This window comes from Platalea leucorodia, assembly GCF_965183815.1.
Source record: "Platalea leucorodia genome assembly, chromosome: 3".
NCBI classification, from domain to species: Eukaryota; Metazoa; Chordata; class Aves; order Pelecaniformes; family Threskiornithidae; genus Platalea; species Platalea leucorodia.
In genome coordinates this window covers 110951531-110974857 of record NC_138825.1, presented here as the reverse complement: position 1 = coordinate 110974857, position 23327 = coordinate 110951531, and the positions used below count along the sequence as shown (strand labels likewise).

Below are 23327 nucleotides of genomic sequence, written 5' to 3'. Positions count from 1 at the left end.
ATTTTAAATGTGTTCAAGCCCCCTTTGACTTCAAGCAGATACAAGCACGCAGGTAATTGCTTCCTTGATAGGAACAAAATTATATGCAAGCTTGATTCTGACCGTATGCAAACCCAAAATGTCCAACTTATCCTCCAACTGTTCGTTAATCTTCAAAAATATAAAACTCTCTCAATTTTTGTAATTCTACATTTAGATAAGTTAAGAATTTTTTCTCATTTCTTGTATGTGCACATAAGAAAAAAGAACATATGCACACTTTGCCTTTTTATTATGATCTATATGCACAAATATAATTGCTATATGAGGTTGCTCATCCATTATTTGAAATAACTCGGCAGTTTCACAGTCACAGAATTGATACGTTTGACTTACTGAAGAAAAAAAATTTATTTACTCTTAAAAAATAGTCCAAATAAATCGAACATTTAAAAGATTTTTTTGATGTGTCCTAGGTATCTACAGAGATCAGTATACTGGGCTGAGGGCATCATAAAGCCTCTGTGCAGCCAGCTCCACCATTTCACGAAGGGATTCGTCATCTTCGCTTCCCGGCTCACAGTCAACTGTCTGGGAACAAAAGAAGAAGTATGTTAGAACAACTAGCACTTCATATTCCTTTTCAGCAGGTGAAAAATGCTCATAAGGGGAAAGGCAAAAGTAGTCATACAAACTGAAAAGAAAGTTATCAAGGGCAGCAGGGTATGATTTTAAATGGTCTGCTGACATGTGAAAGAGTTCAGAGAAGGCTTATGCAAGTGCTGCTGAGGAACAAGCAGCTTAATCTCGAGTTTTATGTTTGATTAATAACTTGTTTCAGAACTACTATGCAAAATGCATTAAGTTCTGTAGATTACATTTAATTCAAAATCAAATAACACCACACAAGGTTCAGTCCTTGGAGATTTCATTTTATCTGTGAATTCACCCATGTTGTATTAGGTTAATACCGTAAAACACGTGCATTCATCACAGAGGTAGAGGCACCTGTACTCAGGGAGTCTCCACATCAATGTTCCCACACCCATAAGATAACATTTACATCCAAATAAAACCTTGAAGAGATTAATTTATCACTAAAACAAGTCTTCCTAGAGAAAGATGCCCACCCCAAACATGCAAGTTCATCAGCATTCAACCCAATCCCCCTGACCGCTCGAACTCAAACACAAAGGGCAGCATCTACATAGTAATACTGTTCTTGATCCTATGGACTTCCTAGGTTCTAAGACTGTGCCTTCTCTAATTCAGTATTAACCTGTTACTCTTCTGAACAAGTAACTCCTTCCAGCCATAAAGGTTTGGGGGGAAAAAAAAATTTGAAACAGCAAACATGCACTTAATGTTATCTAGCAATGCTGTTAAAAGCATGTTAACTGTAAGAGCACTGTGTTAAGAGTTAACGTGGAAAAAATAAATCCACATGTTCCACCATGTAGTCAGATCTATACTGAACATTTTTTTTATTTTAAAGCTATTACAGTTTTATAAGATACACATGCAAATAAAGAGGGACAGATCTTTCTTGTAAAAGTTGGTTCACAATGGCACAAGCTTGCCGTTGCCAACACAGTATGTAAAATAAATATTGCAAAGATACACACTGTTGCAGTTGAGTTGCCATTAGGGTTTCTGTCAGTACACAAGTCTTTTAACAGTAATGATGTATATCAGTATAATATTATATGAAAATGAAACCTGACTTCTTGGTTAAGCAGTATGCATTTTTTTTCCAGTCTTGTTACTTTTTTCTCTATTGCAAGAGCTCTTTTCATCAGTCCTGTATTTTTCTGCACTGTGTATCCATTGAAATGTAGCATATTTATTAAAAAAATGAAAAAAGATGACACGGCAAGCATTGTGTGTTAACCACAAAACTGGCACTCACTATCCTCTTGTGATAATTAACATTCACTTGTTTTGTTCCAATAGATAATAGATTTTGGGCAGGGACCAACCTTTTCTTCTGGGTTTGTAGAACACTTAAAACATTTGTTGTGGTCTCTAAGGACAGCATCTGAGAGCTAATCCAGTGGAATATATTACTACTGCGGATAGTGGTAATACATTATATAGTTTTAATATGTTATTAATGATGATAGAAAGTCAACACATTAAAATGCTTAAGGACACGAAGGACACGGTTTTAACCATTCTTTACAGTTCCACATTGTTCGAATAACTAGGGGTGATAGGTTCTTAAAGCAGCCTTCTGACATGCATGACATCCAATTCTGAATCTAGCTAGTGAATTAATACAAGTATTTCTTTTTGTCAGTATTTCATGCTTTCAATTTAGCTACAAAAGGATCAAGATGACCAAGAAAAAAAATTTATTAGCATCATTCCTACTCTGTGATTGTTCAATTATTCAGACCAGAGCCTACGTTTTAAGAGCAATAAAAAAAACCTGTGGGTTAAATCAGTTTCTCCTCTACAATCTTTCTTTATTAATTTTCATACAAGTAGAGAGCTGCTGAAAAATACTGGGTTTTCTTCCAAATGTACTGCATTTGTTACATAAACATTGCTAGCATTTTTGTAATGAAGAAAGCTCTCTAGCAAATGCTTCTGTAACAAACTCAGTAAACTCAGCCTGCAGGCTGGATCAGTATTTCTCTCAGAAAGCCTGGGTACTGATCAGCTGATGAGAATGTCAATAAAATTAATGGAAAGTGAACAGGCTGGAGCTGTTTTGGTACCAAATACAAAAACATTTCCTTAGCAATGGGTACACGATATTCTAGGCAGCACTGCATACTAGACTGGAGGCTCACCCCTGCTGAACACAGTGCACAAAAGCAAGTGCTCTGCTGTACCTACCCGAGTGTCCAGTGAAATGTTTGCAGTCTTTCCATCAACCGTGACGCACAGGACAGAGCCATCTTTTGAACTCACACAGTCTTCTCCAAACATATCCCTAAAACAAAGATCTATGCATGTAAGGCATGGCCAAACAGCAAACTTATGTTTTGTTTTCTATTAATCTTAGGCTTCCAAAGGCATTTTGTCAGCAGAGCATCTCCTTTCAGCAACTGTTATTTAGCCCACTCAGATATAATTAACAAATAGCAATCTAAATTCTTATGAGAGTAGGTGTCACATAACAGGAAGTATTTTACAAAAAAAAAATCTCATCCTAAATGAAGGGAAGGATTCCTTTGATTTCAAAAGAGGTGAGTTCTACCTAAATAACAGAACATACCTCAGAGTAAGTTTTAAAAGAGAAGTGATCCAAAATGGTATTTTCATAAGCATTCATAGCATAATTTTGGGAGACAACTTAAAAAATCACTTCTGGAAGAAACAACTGGGCCTTATATTCAAAATTTTAATGACGCTGAGCACCTTTTTTACTGCACCTCTTTCTGTACTTAATTCCTGGCCTTCACAGAAACTAGACTGAAGTAAATTTGCACAAAGTATTTTTAAGTAACTGTATCTTTAAACTGTATTAGACTAAAATTATCGTATTTACATGATTAACAGTGATTATTTTCTTTTAGAAAAATATATGTCAACTTACTGAAGCATGATCTCCATTCGCTTCCTATACACATCCATATCTACTTTTTTGGAAATCTTATGTACTGCAGCTGAAAAGAAAAAGTCATTTTACTTTCACAGACATTTGCTGGGAGGGAAAATTGGCTAGTTGATACAATCTGGTTCCTAATTCACTTTCATGATAATCTAAAAGCTATATATGTGTTTAAAATTGTTATAAAGAAAATGTATCAAAAAAAGACGGAAGAGTCAAGGAAGTACATAATTTAAAATTTATATTCCCTGTACTTATCACATTTTAAAATATACAACTTTGCAAGTCTAATTCTCACTTCTCAATTCTCCTTTTTATTATTAATGCTCATTACTTCTCACATTTCCTTTACTTAAAAGTGAAAATAATCCACTTTCATAATTTTTTTATAATCCCTCAATTTTCTATTGCTACAGGAAAATACGGCATCATGGAGGCTAGGAGCATGCCGAGTATACATAAAGTAAAACCGGATAGCAAGTGTGAGTAGTAGTAATAGGCAGAGACATTCCTGGAATGTGTTTCAGGATATGGAGTTTGAAATAAAAATGATGCTACTAGTTTTATACTTGGTGTCAAAATCAAGAGATAGTTTAAAACAAGCAATTTGCTTTTGAAAATGTAAGTATTTGATCATTAAAGGAGTAAGAAGTCTATAGGAAGAGCTAGTTGTGAGAATCACTACCTGTTTCACTGATGAATAAATAAAACAGACCTACAACTAGAGTTTATTTGAAAGGCAGCTTTTCAAAAACTAGTTTTTAAGATTTCTAAATCATCTGAAGAGTTCAGAGAATCGAACACAATGGTAGTTAGAAATTCTTTGAAGAGCTTCATAATTGCAAGAGACCAAGCAAGTGCATGTTAAAAATTTACCATCCCTTAGATAAGATGCAGTAGCTGAATGTACTAAGCAAAACAATTTTATATTAGAAATGAGGTAAGAGTAGGCACATGCTCAACTGAGCAACAATAACTTAAGATATTTAGATTCAATCACTTGTGATCCTGTGAACATACTCTAAAATACACAAGTGCAAGAAGTATTTGGAATGTGTTAAAAACTCCAAATAAAGGAAAAAATCCTGCAAGTAGCCACACCTGAGATTAGCTGAGAGAATCACCACCATGAAACAACATGAGAAATAATGCAAAAAAGCATATAAAAATAGAAAGAGGGATTAATTATGGGGGAAAAAAGCTGGATATTGTCACTAGCAGACTGTACAGATAAAGTGGGGACTACCAAAAGTCAAGCCAAGTCAGATATTACAATAAGAATTAAAAAAAATTAGTGAAACAGTAGAAGATTTTTTTCCAGCCATATAAAGAAAGATGGGGGGAGGTCAAAGTACCATCCAAAACCAAAATTTCTATTTTTGGTTAGTTTCAGTAGAACAGAACGTGAGGGTGTGGCTAGAAGGGCTGATATATACTGAAAATGATCACAACCAAGATAAGAAAATTACACTCTGAACTTACTTAGATCAGGGAGACTGGAAAAGCTTTATCCCAAAGCAAAGGAAGAACTGCTATGTGAATTTATAAACTCAGAAGAAAGAATTTTTAACAGATTTCTTGACTCAGGTGTGGGACTAAACACCTAAGGAACAGTGATTGCTATTTCATATATAATTCCAGGATAAATAATAAAAATACAAGAGGAGTAACCCAGGGAAAATAAACACCTATTTGTTCATATAGCTCTAGCGCTTTCCGTCCTGGTTTGGAAAGAAAAATCTACTGGAAGTGTTACGAATAAAATGTCATGTGGGGTTCATAAGAGACAGATCAAGCCAGACTCCTCACTATCAGTCTCTGATAATTTAAAAACATCAGTTATTTTAAGGATAGACCTAGACCATCAGACTTCAGTAGAGGATCCGATACAGAATGACATGAAAAACCCTTAGGTAAGATCAGAAGATGTGGAACAGTACAGTATTTTTAACATTGGATCTGGTTGATCACAACCAGATGTGATCTTGATGAAGATGATCACCGAGCGAGTTCACAGAGGCCCAAGGGGCAATATGCATAGCACAGGATCCCAGACTGCTTTGAAGGCTTCTGGGTTCAAGCGCACACCTCAGATGTGTCCTGGGTTCACGTCAGAAGGACCTCCTTGCCTCCTCCCCAGTACTCTATTTTCCACACAAAGAAAAAACAGGCACTAAGGTCACATGTGCCACTGGTCCCCTATTTAAGGGCACAGAACTTACCTGCTGGGCATTACAGACACAGCTTATGAGTTTTTAAGGTGTGACCTTGGGATTAATTTAATATGATCACTACTCATTTTGTCCTTTTGCTGAATAAGAAAACCAAAACCCAAATGATACGACTTTTATACCAGGGAATAGAATTTTGGGTTCTGCTTGCCTGACCACGTCCAAACTGGAGATGAATGATGCTCTAAGATGGATACACAACTGTCACTGATGTCACTAGGTGAGCAAGGCTACACAAAAGGCAGAATTTAAGATGATCTTTGTAAGTAAAATAATAATGTATATTCCAAGTAATGATGCAGGTAGTGGCAAAAAAAGTTATTTCAAACCCTAGAAAACAGAAAAAAACTGCCTTATTTGATTTTGATACGTGGATTATCATTAAATTATCTGTGTTACTGTGTTGCCAAGCTGCCAACATTTATCCTCAGTGGCCAACCCAATATTCAATATGTGCTCCAGATTGTTAGCACAGTGACATACATGTTCAAAAGCAAAACGGTGGAACAACAAATATAAACTATCATCATTACTAATCCCAACATAATTGCTGTGATTCTTGAACAGCAACATCAAACCCCGTATCTGATGATGCTATCACTACCCATAATATTACTTGGTTACAGGGTCTGCATAAGTGTAATTGTGAAATCAGTCTGATGTTTTTTCAGCATTGCCTACCTAACTCTTTCTGATGTACAGTCATAGGAATACCACTCATGAATGGTAATCATAACTTTCAAATGAGAAACTGGAATATTTAAATGAGATATCATAAATTGTTTACAGACAAAAATCTAAAGTGAGTAATATTTAACTGATTTTAAATAAGGTCACGTTTTCCACAGCCAGCCAGCAGCTGCCATATAGAGAAAGTTTCAACAAATGAACGTGTTACAAATAATAAAGACCAAGTTGTAATTTTGTTTTTAAGTAGCAAATCTTACTCCTTAAGAAGTTGCATAAGGAGAGGAAGTACAATAGTGGGATTGCAATCTATTGCAAGGCGTTATATCCCTCTAAGCTTGATATAAAAAAATTAATAAGAAATGCCTCAGTTAAATAAGCATACACTAAACTTACTACCTTTCTGTATTTTGGGATTTGACTGAACTTCCAGTATCACTGTTGTCACGGTGTCTGCATACATATCATTAGCAGGATTTGCCACCCACTAGAAGATAAAAAAAAAAAAATTCATAATTTGAGCCCATTATTTGGGCTGAATGAATAATGCAACATAAAAACAATGCAACATTCATTGCTTCTCCTATTTGCTTTTCTCTGAATTCTAACTTCAAATGACTGTCACACATTTTACACCAAACTAGTAACTATTTTTATCTTGGTATATTCCAGTAACTTCCCATGAAAAATTCAAGCTGTTGAATATTTCTGAACACATTTATTAAATAGTTATTAATTACCACAACTATTTGGGGAGGGGGGGGAAGGGAACACCATTTGACATTACTTCCAATTACTATTTGCCAAATAAAAGAAGGGCGCTGAATCTGCCATAATACTCCTGAGTCACGGCAAAAAAGAAACTAGCAGTGGCTAAATGAAACAACATGCATCAACACAGGACCATAGCTCAAGTTCTAGCTTTCATTCTACCTGTCATCCAACAGAAAACTACTTAAAACATGTAATTCTGCACGGCATCTATATGATACTATTTTGCAGAAACTGGAGAACAAAATACTTCTTTCTCCCTCACCAATGCCCACCTCAAGGACCACCATGCCTGGTTCCTGGATCACAGTAATATTTTTGAAAACCTTCAAGGCTGGTTTTTGTTGGATTTCTATTTCTTCTACATCACCTAAGAAGTGATAACAAATGGTTAGCAAGGATAAAATTATACTGAAAACAAGACTAACTTTATCTACGTAAGAAAACAGGTCATTTTAAGAATGCTGTGATTATCATCACAACTGCTCACAGCGGCTCACAATTAATTTCTAAGCCTGAAGTGCATGCTCTCTTCCCTTGCCTGACAGAACTCTTTCCTTTGGTCTGGATTGTTTGGGGTTTTTAGTATTTAATATTGGCCATTTTACTTGTTTTGAATTCTCATAGTTGACTGGCTTAGTATACTGACACAGATACACCAATGACAAAGAAAACAAATGAGAAATTCAGTGCTCCATTTGCAGAATTAACCAGCTCCTCTTACACCCTTAAAGGATAACCCATTGTTTACATAAGCATTGAGAGGATAAAACAAAAGCATTTGTGTGCCAGGTAGCGCTCAGGCTACGAGACCTGAACACCAATTGAATACAGGTTCTCTCTTCTCTAGTGATATGAATTAGATTCTGACACTAGAGAAGAAAAAAAAAAATCCTCAGCTTTAAATCGGGATGGGATCCTGCAAAGTGTGTGTGCCTTTAATGAACTAACACAGGAGTTGCCCCTGTCCTTTAAGAAAGCTAGACAGAGGCACTGGGGATCACACTAGTGGCAGATTTAAATGGCTTCTGACTCAGAAAAAGCCAACAAGGTTAGATTCTTGCCTCTCGGGGAGGGACAAAAGAGGCTGTCTGTCACAAAGGTGGACAGAGCTTTTGTTTTCATTAATTGGATGGCATTACCCATTCTGTTTTGGGGCTGGAGATAAAAGATCAATTAATAAATTTTGCATCAGAGTGGCTATGGCACTCACTTTGGGGGCTGACAGGAGAAAAACAATCAGCCTAGGCTCTGTATTACTATATACTCATGATTTTGTAGTACAACTACAGTAGAATCCCCCAAAAAGGATGTGTCATACTCATGAACTGGATCTGGCAGAAGGTGCATAATCTAATGAAAGTTGTAAAATATGAAACAAACTGCGGCACTTCAGTTACTGGCAAAGAAGTTTCCACTCAGAAGACCTCTGAAGACTGTAAGTTGTTTTAAAAGTTGACCATTACAAATCACGAACATGTCTTTCCAAATACGCACCAGTAAGTTTTTGTAGCTGATAATAAAGCAGATTAAAAGGGCCGGTATATGGAATGGCTTGTGTCTGTGTGACAGTGCTCATTGCCAAGTCTGTATAATCTGAAAGAATTTTTAAAAGTATATATTAAAAATTATGCCTTTGAATTTGCTTCCTAAAAAATAAAATTGTCACTATAGATAAATAATGGCATCAATACATTCAAGACAGAGGGCTGAAAAGGACAGTTTGTAAAGAGGAGGGTAGAGGGTCTGTTGTAAGATACACAACTTATTTGTGGTTAAGAAACCAGCAAGAGCTTGTTACTTTATCGTACCCATTAAAGGCAAACAATGAACTAGGACAGTAGAATTGCTTTCCCCCACGCTCTTCTGACATTACTACTCTATTTAATTATTCTTCTATTTTGAGAATAGATCAATTTCTTTAATAATAAATGCCACAGGAGCAATCACTGTACTGTAGCTTTTTACACTAAAAACTGACATTTTAGAAATTGGCAGGACAATTGATCAAGGTGCTCTTCTGTTATCACTGGCATGTTTTATGCATATTCATACAGAGGAAGAAGTTTTAAGTAACCATAAGGGGAATGGAATTTTGCTTCTTTTCTTTTACAAGAAAGAATAGAAATTTCTTTAAACTTCAGTGGACAAAGAATCGAATGCCTTGCTTCTCACTCCAACAGTTCAGAACTTTTGGCAAAACCAAGCCAAACTAAACCAAAAAACTCCACTAATTGCTCATCAAACACAAAATTATAGGAAAAAAACCCCAGTATTGTATGTGTTTTAATGACAGAAGAAGGATACAGTAAGTTTCCGTTACCTACTGAGCATATTACTGTCTTTACTTACTGGAGAGGTCACATGGAGAAAGGATGTGATAGTTAAAATTTCTTTTGACTAGGATTCCAGAAATTCTCTGTCCTTGTTCTGGTTTCTTATCTGCTAAAGATCCCATCACCTGGAAAGAAAAAACACACAGAGTGCAACAAGGCAATCTGAAGTATGCATAGCTTACAAGTTACCTATGGAGGTAAAATATAGTTTCCTTAGAAAAATCAAACATTATATAAAATTAACTCTGAAAATAAAGGAGAGTCAGAGTAACCAACAAACATTCTGAGATGTAACACAAGAAAAGGCTGGAAGAATGAAGAGCCAAAAAAAAAAAAAAAGAAGCCACCAAAAAAAAAAAAAAACCAAACCCAAACCCCAGATATAACACTAAACCCAAAACGTTCACATATTTTGAGTCCCTGGAAACCATACACAATCCGAAACCAATTAAAAACAGAGGCTTGGAGGAAAATGTGTAGTTTTTATCCCATAGGAAAATACTGTTATACAGATAAGAAAACATTAATTTTATACCTTGGCAAGTTTTTCTCCTCTGAAGTTTAATGTCACAGCTTCAGTATTCCTAGGATTATGAACTTCTATATGAACTTCATCATTATCCTCATATTCCCGTATCAATGCTGCTTTCAGTCTGGCCATTTCATTCTGCTCACCGTGAACTAAAATCTATGGAAAGACAGTTTTCCTTTTAGCAGAAGTTACTTATCCAACCAGACATGTTTAGTAAGCAAATTATCCAAGAAAACTGCCATCTTGTAACTCATCTTTATAAAAATGTAATTTCATGAGGTCACAATATATGAAACATTAGCTCAATTATACTATATACAGTTCTATGTGTGTCTTTGAATTCTGTGCATTATTCAAGATTTCATGAGTATTAGTAGAAAAATACATGCAAGTAAGCTGAATGCATTACAGATTCCATTTAACTTTTCATACACGAACACATTGTTATATTATGAAAGGGAAGTATTAACTTAAGTTCAATGATAAAAGTTACAGTTAGCTTTACATTTTTGTGTCTGCATGTAGATAAACATATACATAATAAACATACAATTCAGAGAGTATGCTTATTACATTCACAATTTGCTTTGCCAAGTTAAATCCTCTTTTCTTCTGCTATGATTTGTTTTATTTCTTATCTGTGCTTGCACACTGATTCTCCTGCAGTCTCAGCAAATTTCAGATCCCAGTCCCCATTTTCATATTCTGGTCCTTCAAACCTCCTGTGATTTGCTCATGCTTTTCCCCCCAAGCACTGCCTTTGTCTTTCGCTGCCTGCTACATACCTTCTTTCAGATTGGCCTACTCTTTTTCAACCAAAGTTTTCTTGCTTATTTTGGGGCAAATTCCAGTGAATTATTCCAATAGCTGTGTCCCCAACTTAAATGTTGTCCTACCCTGTATCTTACTTGTGCAAAACCCTGCTGAAACAGGTTATGGACCATACCACTTTCTTGAAAGTCATCCCCAGATATCCCACCTGCAGACAACCGAGAGCAAGTTCATCTTTACTTTGCTAAGGTAACATGATGAAAAATGGTTAAAATCTCCACTTTTTATTATTCAAAGCGTAGGGATGCTGGCTACTGCTAGACACCAGTACCTGCCTTGATGACTCAAGGCTATGAACTGGTTTGATGAATCCCACTCTGGAGAAATGGGCAGCATGTATACTAACCACATGTGGAGGTTTCAGGGCCCGGATAAATTCACTAGTTTGTTGATAATCTGTGTGAGCAGAGAAAGAAATGTAATCCACAGACATCTTCAGTGGGAGTTTTTGCCCTGACATAGTTGTGATCTCTTCAGGTTCAGACATGATATGCTAGAAAAAAAAGAGCACTTTAAATAAAAAATTGAAAGCCTCCTACAGAAGCCATATAACTAATGCTTTACATTTCAAAAATCAATGAAATAATATTGGCAGCCATGTTAAATGTGAAGAACTGAAAAAAATCTCGGAAATTTCACAAAAACACACTCACAAATGAAAAAAGCATGCACAACACACACCATTTAATCTTTTGCATCCCTAGCAGATCTGGGAGTTCATTCTTCTTCCAGATACATCTCTCTCAAATTTGCATTGAAAGTATAACAAGTGTGTGACTTCTATCTCTAAAGGCAAAACTAGATGCTCTGGCTGCCCTTAGCTGCTGGAATTTGTAAGGAAGGATTTAATTCTCTACAACCGGACAGTGGCACAACAGGTGCAAGGCAGTATGACCTCTGACACGTAAGCAGTGTTAGATTTAATATCGACTCCTCTAGAATTAGGGTTAGGGATCCCCTCTCAAAAAGTTAAATGGTGGAGGGGTCTAAACATGGAGAAAAACATCAATCATTCTTTCTCATGACAAGCTCCTAGAAAAGATTATTTTGTGTAACATCACTGGAAATGGCCACACACAAATTTTCTGTACTTTTCATTAGTATTACCCAAAAGCAATTAGTTTTGACTACATAATTATGTGTACCTGAGAACAATCTTCTCAGTAAATCCAAATAAAGACACTTGCTACTAGCCAATTCTTTTCCAACATAACACGCATACTTTGTATTAAGAACTTGTGGTGTATTAACAACTCACCTTAGCAAGCGTTCCTTCAACACAGTACCCTGCTATAATTACTCCATTTCTCTTATCTGTGCACCAGCTCTCAAACAACTCTCTGGATAAGCCACTCTGCATCATACCCGGCGAAGCCATCACAACGCTTGGGCCAATATCATCAAAATGATCCATACTCTAAATGGACAAACAGCAAGAATATCAGTTACCCTAACTCACTTAAATGAAGGACAGCCTAGCTGCACCCTTGAACAATGTACAAGTAGAGCCCTATGTTCACAGATTATAACCCATCCTCATAAAAAGTGCCCTTTGCAGGAAAGTTCCTCCTACTGATGCCCATAAGGAGCAAACTATAAGCACAGGGATCTATAGTGGAAGAAAAGTTGGGGCATAAGCTCCCCTCAACCAGCCCTCTCAACACTGGGGTAGCAAATAACTCAGATATAAAACTGTACCTAATCAATCTACTAGGATAGTAAACATGCAAACTACTCAGCAAATACTAATTCTTCTGTCACCCTTCCTCTTTTATAAGACAACCTTTTCTTAAGCTTACCTTCAGATTACTAATATGCTTGAAAACAAATGGATTGTTGATGTTAATTTGCTTGCGGATTTTATCATTCATGGCATTGACATACGTCTGATAAACTGCCATACATTTCTTTGCCAAAGAGGAGGCATAGTATATAGGGATATCATGGAGTTCAGGATGATTCTGCCAGTATTCATCTAAAAAAACCAAAAACAATGACAAAGAAAAGAAAACCCAACCACCAATCAAAAAAACACACAACCCCACCCACAGCATTGTCTCCAAAATACATGCTTCTCAGAAACATTAATACTTCTTGTAAAACGGATTTAGCAGTGGTTTTTTTTTTTTCATTTTTATTACAGAAAATCACGATCACAGACTTTTTTTTCACCTGCTCTACTAAAGAAGAAAAAGCAACCACCAACTAAAAATGTATACAACTAGTACAAATAAACAAGACAAAGATGAACTTCAGATATTTTTGGCAGGTCAAATTCCCATGAATCACCAGCTTCAGCTGCAAGGTATAGAGTATACATGATATTACACAGCAATAAATCTACATTTACAACAATGCAAGTTTTACCACACCACTGCAATAAAGCTGAAATGTCTCTGTCAAATATTAATTATACATCTAACGGCTAGGGACATCTGCACGGAGATATGTTGGTGAGAATTCACTATATAAAAGTTCTGTAAAACAACTCCACGGAGTTCAAGGCGTGAAGGTATCACCCAGTTATCAAGCCTGGCTTCCTGTATATCACCAACAGTTATATTTTACAAGATTAACTGAAACAAAACCAGGAAAAAAGCCTCCACTAACCACAACTTATTTTATCACTGATGACAGTAGCCATGACCTTTACTGAACATAAAGAAGAGATGTGAATGCAGCTATACAAACATAACTCATTTGTTTTCCCACTTAGATACAGTTCTGCTAGTCTAAACCATATTTATATTGCATAAGTGAGGAACAATCATCCAAAAATAGAAGTACACTCTTTTGGCTGTATTGGTACATTTAAAATGATATGGCTTTAGGCTAACATTTTTAATTTGCAGACAAAGCTTTTCAGAACACATCAGAGAGGCTCACTGCCATGACTATCTTAATAAGCTCAAGTGTAAGGTGGGAACAGCCAATGAAAGATAACCAATAGCAGGACTTAGAGTGGCATTAAAAGACTGCACCCATCATCGCAATTTTCTATACCATAACGCACTATTTTATTTTTTGTCAGACACTTATGGAAAGAAGAAAAACAAACACGGAAGCCTGCAGGCTCAGTTGTGTAGGCATGTGAGATGCAATTGCATTTTCTACCTAATTAAGCATCCAATTGCATGTCTAGCTTTACTAGATGTATTTTCAAGCTTGTCTTTAGGAACTCACTTTAATATCTACACACAACAAGGAGAGGCCAACAAATTACAAACTAATGGCTACATGAGATTTAAAATGTTCAGGTTTTATCTCCTCTATAAAATAAAAAATACTCAGTCACTAGTAAGTAGTAATTAATCTGACAACATCAAATACTACGCCATGTCTAGACCCAAATTTCTTACTAACATTTGAATAGACCAGTAACACATTTTGAAAACATACTAGTTGCTAATGTTGAGCTAAACTGAAATGAAAAGTGAAAAGAATTTCAAGTATTTTAGGTAACATTTTAGATTCAACACCCCTAAAAGCAAGTATTTCAATTTTGAGATAGTTATCTTTTGATCTTGCCAGCATTTGCATGAGACTAGTGAAAAATCATGTAACATAGTACAAATTAAATGTGCTAAAAGGAAGCAAAGAAGCCTAGAAATTATTTATTTATTTAAAAACTGTTTTCTCTGAAGTACCTTGCAACAACTACTTATATATTTTACGTGAAGTGGCTTCTTATGATCATGTGTAATTCCCCTCATTGTTGCTCTTCTTAACTGCCCTGGTTTCGGCTTGGATGGAGTTAATTTTCTTCCTAGCAGCTGGTATAGTGCTGTGTTTTGGATTTAGGATGAGAATCCTGTTGATAACACACCGATGTTTTAGTTGTTGCTAAGTAGTGCTTACACCAGTCAAGGACTTTTCAGCTTCCCATGCTCTGCCAGGTGCAGAAGCAGCTGGGAGGGGGCACAGCCAGGGGGGCTGACCGCGACTGGCCAAAGGGCTATGCCATACCATATGACGTCATGCTCAGCATATAAACTGGGGGGAGCTGGCCGGGGGGCAGCGATTGCTGCTTGGGGACGGGCTGGGCATCAGTCAGTGGGTGGTGAGCAAATGCATTGTGCATCACTTGTTTTGTATATTCTTTTATCATTATTATTATTTTCTCTTCCTCTGCTGTCCTATTAAAACTGTCTTTATCTCAACCCACAGGTTTTACTTTTTTTTCCCCAATTCTCTCCCCCATCCCACTGTGGGGGAGAGGGTGAGCGAGTGGCTGTCTGGTGCTTAGCTGCCGACTGGGGTTAAACCACATTACCAAAGCCTAATTTGCTTTCCCATTATCATTAGGGCTTTAGAAATGCTAGAAGCATCTGTTAGGGTCTTCTCAGCTTTTCCTATAAAGTCTTCTTCATATATGTTTGTGAATTAAAGGGCAAAAATAGTGAAACTTTGGAACAAAATATATCTTTTTTTAGCACTATTGTTTAAATAGCACAGTCATGTTTTGATTGCTTCCTTTTCAATCTGTAGTAATAGTTCCTATTTGCTGAAATCCCAGTTCAACAAGATTCAAAAGTCAAGCAGATATTACCATGCCATTACCTTTTCCTCTCCAGGTGTCCTTTCTGCCTCACAAAGCAGAACTGCTTTGGTTGATTGAGCTTTTGCTTTTGAACAAACGGTATTACATATTCTAAGGTAATTAACACACTGAAAACTGGCTGAAGAGTTGTTTAAAAAAATCATTATACCTGCACATGAACACATTCTCATTTAACTGTATATCCCCTTTAATAAGGGGAGCTGGGAAGGTACGTACCTAGAATTAAAAGTAGTTCTTGAGCTCGACCCAGGGCAAACACGGGAATTAGACCTCTACCTCCTCTATTTACAATGTCGTGAACAGTATTACAGAATCTTGCCTCTCGCTCTTCCCTTTTTTCATGAATATGAGTACCATACGTGGATTCCTACGTACAAAGAAACCTAGTATTAAAAGTACTGACACAGAGACTAATTCCTGATCTTCTCCACTGAATCCAACAAGAAAATGCACAAAACTGTAACATGTTGTTACCATGCAGGGGGTGGAGGGGTAAAGGGGAAAATAAAAACCACTCCAAATTCCCATAACCACCCCCACCAAGATAATCAAGATTTCCCCTCCCACAAATCCCTCCCAGCAATTTGGGAAGACAGATCGGGTCGGGGGTGGGGGGAAAAGCAGAACTATTAATTTTCAGAGGTTTCAAATTTAACATACTTATTTTCCTAACTGGAAATGCTGCCACTGCTTTGATGAATGGGTTATCATGGTAACATGGCTCACTAGTGGTACGTGTGCCACAGTTTTTCTAAACACCTAGAAAACAGTTTTTCTAGAGACCTAGTCTAAAATATAGGAATTACACAAAATACAAGTTTTTGATGTAATTTAAGATGAAATAATTATCAGTTACAGAAAGCAGTTAGAAGGGACACAAAGAATGAAATAATTTTAAGCATTACTCTGAAACATCTCACTGTTCATTTCCAAATGAAAGAGTTGCTTTTAATGTTTCCCCTGAGCTTCTGATTTTCCAAACATGGATTCAGAATAAAACCATTTTGCTCAGAAAACAAAACCAAAAAAATCTGGAATAGCACTCAAGCCACCTCCACCCAGGACAAATTCTCAACAAACATAGTTGGAAGTAGGTTAGGATCTACTGAAGAAAGGTATCTGGCTAAATTGAGGTTTGTACAATACATCTAGCAAACACAAACTGAAACCTAGTAAATCTCCCATCTTGTAAAGGTTTGACTACAGGCTTAAGGAACTTCATCAGGACTGTAAAGCAAAAATTAGACTTTTTAATACACCGAAACGTTCGAGTGTTCTGAACACGTAAGCGTTTGGATATTTACCACAAATTACATACTACCATTAAACTCTCCAGTCTTTCTCATTCCATTTTAGCTCTAATTAAGTAATACCCCTATACTTATTGCGCTGGTTTTGGCTGGGATAGAGTTAATTTTCTTCATAGCAGCTGGTATGGGGCTATGTTTTGGATTTGTACTGGAAACAGTGTTGATAATACAGGGATGTTTTTGTTATTGCTGAGCAGTGCTTACACAGAGTCAAGGCCTTTTCTGCTTCTCACCCCACCCACCAGCGAGTAGGCTGGGGCTGCACAAGAAGCTGGGAGGGGACACAGCTGGGACAGCTGACCCCAACTGACCAAAGGGATATCCCACACCATATGACGTCATGCTCAGCATATAAAGCTGGGGGAAGAAGAAGAAAGAGGGGACGTTCGGAGTGATGGCATTTGTCTTCTGAAGTAACTGTTACGTGTGAGGGTGCCCTGCTTTCCTGGAGATGGCTGAACACCTGCCTGCCGATGGGAAGCAGTGAATGAATGCCTTCTTTTGCTTTGCTTGCATGCGCGGCTTTTGCTTTACCTGTTAAATTGTCTTTATCTCAACCCATGAGTTTTCTCACTTCTACCCTTCCGATTCTCTCCCTCTTCCCACCAGGGAGGAGTGAGCGAGTGGCTGTGTGGTGCTTAGTTGCTGGCTGGAGTTAAACCATGACATTATTTAATTACTAGTTTAAATAAATCATTTTGTAAAACTTACAATTATAAGAATATCAGGTTTAATATTGGGAATCTCAGCTGCCATCAGATGTCTGTCTTCCTGTCTTGAGAAATCACCTGTATATAAAAGCTATGAGACACAAAGAGAAGCAGTTCTGATTAGAGGTTCCACCAGGTCAGCAGTCTTTAAAAAGCTGCTTAAAAAGATATAATTCCTATACAACAAAGATAGTTTTAAGGAATTTATGATAAAAAGGTCACTTGTACTTTAACTAAAGACTCTTCTGATGTGGACAATGCTTAGAATATTAGGTCAATAATACTACAACACAAATATTTTAACCGCAATAAGTAAAGGTATTTCAAGCAGTACCTTAATTGCAACAGAATTAGGTAAACAATTATTAAGATTTTTTTTCTCGTTTGGGATATGAAGGTGACATTTTCAGTATTTTGTATACATGCACTGACCATTAAGAAGTAAAAATTGACGTAACAGAAAATACAGCAGGTCCTAAGTGGAAGTACAAAGTAGATAAATCAGCATTTACATATCAGAATGTAAATATAATGAATAATCCAATAAAATTACTTTAAAAAAAATCCTTCTAAGATTTTCTGACACTTAAAAAAAAAGCCTGTAATCTAGCAGATTTTCCAAATGGAATGATCATGTTCCCCGTTACACCAAGAAGTAGTTTGTAACTGTTAGTAATTTTTAATGGATTCTTAACTGCAGGGTGGAATGCAGCTGTGCCCAAAATGATGGTTTCAAAACTGAACATTTTTTACTTAACAATCATTCCACTGATGAAAATATGAATAATAACAAACCATATAATCATCACCAGCAGATAACTGGTCTACAGGTAACCTACTATCACATTCCTCATTTGCTTCACAGGGAATTAAATAAAATAACGGATGTTAAACCCCAATCCATTTGGGTCATGCATAGTAAGAAGGAAATCTTTCTCCATCATGCCTTAATCAGCAAAAAAGAAAAAAGACAGTAAGGTATCTAAATTTTATTGTAATTGTTGTAAATTCAGTTTTATTTCTATACTTTTTTTAAACTTTAAAATTTTAAAATTCTTGATCATGATAAACCATGAACAAAGTCCGACTAGACAGCAAGCCTCAAGACCACCATCTCTCTTCCCTCTTCAAGGCTGTATGAAACTTTTCTTGGGCGGTGATTATCCTACTGAACTCCAATTTATGAGATTAGTTTCAAGTATCTGGTTTTGACACAGCACTGCCTGTGATTATATGATGACTTATTTAATCTCTCTGTGCCTAAAATTAATAATAATCCTCTTTCTTTAGGTACTTTAGCATAAGAGTGTTATGAGAAAAATGTAACTCGCATACTTTGACAAATGCCATTTAAGTACTCAGACAGGCAGACAAGGTAAGTCAGAATTACAAAAACAAACATCTGTTTATAGATTTTACTAAAATGCAGCTTCCATAAGACTGCCTCAGCTATCAGCTACCTCTGAGCGGACCAGCAAGGAAGACTACATGTTTACTGGTTCCAAGTCTGAGTCATAACTTGCTCTCATAAAATCCAAACATTCCACCTGGTTCAATACATGCATCACTTGCTAGTTCTAATCAATGAGAAAATATATGATCTAAGTCAAGGCCTCTCACCTTGACGTGAGTCCAAGTCTATTTGACAGCTCCAGCCACAGCAGTGGGGCTTAACAGACAATAATAAATAATTAATGACTAAGAATACAGGCTTGATTTCAACTTTATAATAAAAAGAAAATACCTTCACACCAGCTATTTCAATCATAAACATGGCTGCTCCCAGAACATGGCCTGCGTGGTAACACCAGAATTTGATTCCTGCCACCTCTTTCACTTCATGGAAGTTGATGGTCTCAATCTTGTCCATGCTTTCTTCAAGGTCTGTTTCTGTATATAGCATGTCATCCGCTGATATATTACTGGATATAAGTGAAATGGCTAAATATCAGCTCATCTTACCAGCTTAGATTATATAACAGTTGGAAAAAAACATTCCTGGATTTTTCCCCACTGACAGTAAGAATCCCACTCAGCAACGCTATGTCTCCTACATTAGAAATCAAGTCCAGGTACACCTAAGTAGAGTTAAAGTGTCTTCCTTTTGAAAGGCCACACTGGAATAGTCTTTTCAGTTCATGATCTGCATTTGTTCATGATCTGCATTTGTCTAAAAGTACCAACACATTCCCAGCCCTGGACAGAGGTCTGACACTCAGCTTGTAACAGTCCTCAAAAAACAAACCAAACCGCGCTTTTCCCATTCTCCCAGAACAAACAAGTTAAAAGAGGACTGTTTATCAGGTTTCTGACCCAAACTAGAATCTGCTGCATTGAGATATGCTCAGGACCATTGCGCTCACACACAGAAGATGTGTCAAGGCATATAACAGAAGGAAAAAAGAGAAAGAAAGAAAAGAGGGGAAAAAAAAACCCAACACGTAAGTAACAGGGCATTCTTTGTACATTTGCTTACATTTAATATTTAATTTGACCTTGTCCTGAAGAGTGGGTTGTATCTTTAGGGGCTTAAAATTCACTACTTCCGTGAAGCTTATGAAAAAATATAGACATTCAAAAGCTTAAGAACGAAAGAGTGTCTTAAGAGAGACGCATGGGGGGAAAAAGAGGATACTATTAAAGGTCCAAATAAGGCAAATGAAAAGAATGAGAGGAAAGAAGGAAAGATTTTTTTTTTTATTGATAGGAAATTATTTGAGAGACACATCACCCATGAGGCACTAAGATGATTCATTACTTCTAATATGGTTATAGTGTTGTTACTTGTGGCAACATCCAGGTTCGTCCAGCCACCTTTGGTGGCTTCACCTTAAGTTTCCTATTGGATATATAGTTGAAATAATTAAGGAGTTGAAGAGATAACCCATGGGTCAACTTACCTGACTTTGACATAGTCTGAAAGAAGCCATCTGTAAATAGCTTTTGTGGCATGAGTCATAAACGTCCTTCCTTTGAAACTTGTTTTCTGCAAAAACCATGGTAAAGCCCCACAGTGATCTAAATGGAAACTTAAAATAGACACACAAATCCAATTAATACATTAACATTACACAACACTAACATATAATATATGTCATATAATTCACTACTTCACTGGATTAACATAGTGTCACAAAAATCCAGAAACAGAATTTTCAACCTTGTTGTTAACTATGCTGGTCTATATTCTGTACACTAGAGACTAGTGAAAACATAAGAGTAATACAGGAAAATCTCCATTAATTGCAAAAGTTTTACCCATATACTCTCAGAATTAACTTTTTTGTAATTTACATATCTATTTAGAGGAAGAAAAATAACAGGAACCAGGAACGCAATAAATGTCTAAGATACAAGAAAGCTAACAAATGTGATCCTAAGTTTGCATGTAGGACACTACAGATTAAAACATGTACTAAAATAATTTTATTTGGCCCCACTTCTAATTTGACCTATCTTAAGGAAGTACTTCTGAAATACAGGTAGAACAAGCATATATCACGAACACTCAGTATTTTATAGAGACCTGGTTATGACTGGTTAAGACATTTAGAAATGGCTCTCCTTGTCTCTCAGCCACTAAGCAATATTTAAACCACATTCAAAGCTTGCATAAGTCTCTGAGAACCTTTTTCATTCAAAGCCAATAGAGCAAAAACCACAACCAATACTTTTCGGCAGTCTTTATGTAGAAAACTCATTCTAGAAGCTGTCACAATGGAATTAAAGCACGCCAGGTTATAAAAAAGTCAGACATCACAGAGAGCTCCAAGGAGAGCTGTGATGTCAAAAGTGACTGAACATCCTTAATTTAAAAAAAGTTGGAAACTAAAATTTTGCCACGCCATTACCATCTATGTAACACCTATTTTCAGCCTCTCTTAATAACCTGCAAGTCAACACAGCTCAGACCACGACTTCAGTATATTTGTTCTTTTAGGTGCAACTTACTGACTAATTAGGAGGAGATCAATTTCAGCAGGATCTATCAAATCAATGTAAGGAAGAGCATCCATTCCTTCCAGTCCAGGATGGATTCCACAGTCAAGCTGGAAAAGGAAACAAAGTTAAAGCTTCTAACAAAACCCTATTCTATAAAAAACCCTCTTTCATTTTGGTCTAAAATATAGTTACTAGCGACTAGTAACTTTTGGCATCATGCAAAAAAAGTATTTTTTCCATAAGCACTGCTTTTAGCATTGGATTACACATCTTGGGCTTCTGTCTAGATGACTTATCTCCACTGGGCAACTCAACACCTTTGAAAAGATCCCAGTCTTTGTTTATAATTTTGTACCTATGCAAGCCTTCATTCACACTTCAACAATACCTGAATATACAGAACCAGTGTATGCAAGTTATTTCAGCCACCATCTGAGAAGACAGCTGGAAAAGGGAAAGAGAACATGTATGTGTTTACAAGTGACTGCTTACACATAACTGTATGTAAACATTAGCCTTAGGTTCCACTGAAACCTAGTACGTGTAAATTTTAGAATTTACACTTAAGACACATACATTCTGTTCGGGGATATGGATTTATTTTACAGGACAGCTTCTGTAACGCCTCCTATCATATATGCTGTATTGCTCCAGAAAGCTACAAAATGCACCTCTTCTAGCACAGTGGCCAGCTTCAGTGAGGAGGCTGAATTCTACCCCTAACATCTTTTTGTGATCTCAAGTACCATAACAAGAGGGCATACAAATACATTCATGCAATAGTTACCATTATTTTTCTTCCTTTAAACTCCAGAATAATGCATGATCTTCCTACTTCTTGGCCAGCACCTCTGCAAAAGGATATCAAAGTAATCAAAATTAAAACAACCCAGAACATACAGATGTAACTGTATATTGGATGCCTTTAGTGAGATTATTTTTCTGTGTAGAAATAATGACTGGGCACTCCTTTTAAGTGCAGGTATTTAAAGTAACTGAACAGTTATATTTAACTCAATGGAAATTAGACCCTATATAATGCTGCAGGGATAAAAAGAATCTGTTTTGGGAAAGGATTTTGGTCTCTTCTTGGTTTTACGGCATGCCTGCACACTCAGCTCCCAAAATGATAGAATGAATGAAAAGTTTAATTAATAACAAACTCCTTTGGACACAATAAGCTTCAAGTAGCATCTTCAAGTTGTCCAGAAGGCAACTCTCGTGATGCTACCAGAAACACCTTCAAATTGCATCGGCATCTTTACCAGGAAAAAAAAATCAACTTAAAATACTATAAAAACCACAATGTGAGTGAAGTACAAAAGGCAAAAAAGAAGTTTTTTGCTCAGACTACACTTCAGTATTGCATAAAGGAAGGACGCAATCCTGCTAACCGAGTATGACAGCTATCCCGGAGACGGCAGGCCGCCTGCTCACGGGAAAAGCAAGCAACGAAAACGCAGGAGGGAGGGAAAAAAAGCAGCCCCGGGATTTCAACGCCTGGCACAACGCTTCCCTCAGGCCGCCCGGGGCACGCTCCCGCCTCCCCTGTCGCGACAGCGCAACCGGTGCCGGGGGGAGGCGCCGGGCCGCAACCCCGCAGGACGGGGCTTCCACCCGCGCCCCCCGCCCCGCCGGCCCCCGCCCCGCCGCCTCAGCCCGGCGGCCCCCGCCCCGCCTGCCGGAGATCCCCCCTCAGGCCCGACGCGCGGGTCGCGCCCGCCCTGGGCGCTCACAGGGGCCGGATGAGCAGCTGATCGCTCTCCTCCGCCGGGATCAGGGCCTCGGCTTTCCGCTTCGCCGACATGCTGCCGTGGGCCCCGGCGGCGCCCGGCACCGACCCCCGCCCGCCTTCCGCTTCCTCCCGCCGAGCCT

General features: G+C 37.3%; 1 protein-coding gene across 6 annotated transcripts; it reads right to left on the bottom strand.

Moving 5' to 3' along the window:
• Positions 1–379: 379 nt before the first annotated feature.
• On the bottom strand, positions 380–23318 carry CPSF3 (cleavage and polyadenylation specific factor 3). Of its 6 annotated transcripts, none has more exons than XM_082307480.1 (19): positions 23189–23256; positions 22240–22303; positions 21841–21896; positions 21462–21559; positions 20411–20539; positions 19255–19432; positions 17512–17601; positions 15707–15857; positions 12729–12904; positions 12188–12346; positions 11276–11422; positions 10102–10254; positions 9583–9691; positions 8728–8826; positions 7506–7600; positions 6859–6946; positions 3527–3596; positions 2824–2920; positions 380–570 (listed from the first exon to the last, which is right to left on the bottom strand). In XM_082307480.1, the coding sequence occupies exons 4-19, from the start codon at positions 21524–21526 to the stop codon at positions 469–471; spliced, it is 1908 nt and encodes a 635-aa protein (XP_082163606.1). In that variant the 5' UTR covers positions 21527–21559; positions 21841–21896; positions 22240–22303; positions 23189–23256; the 3' UTR covers positions 380–468. The 6 variants fall into 6 exon arrangements, with proteins under 6 accessions (XP_082163606.1, XP_082163609.1, XP_082163608.1 ...); XM_082307483.1 differs by having other exon boundaries at positions 19255–19400; XM_082307482.1 differs by having other exon boundaries at positions 20411–20496.
• Positions 23319–23327: the final 9 nt, after the last annotated feature.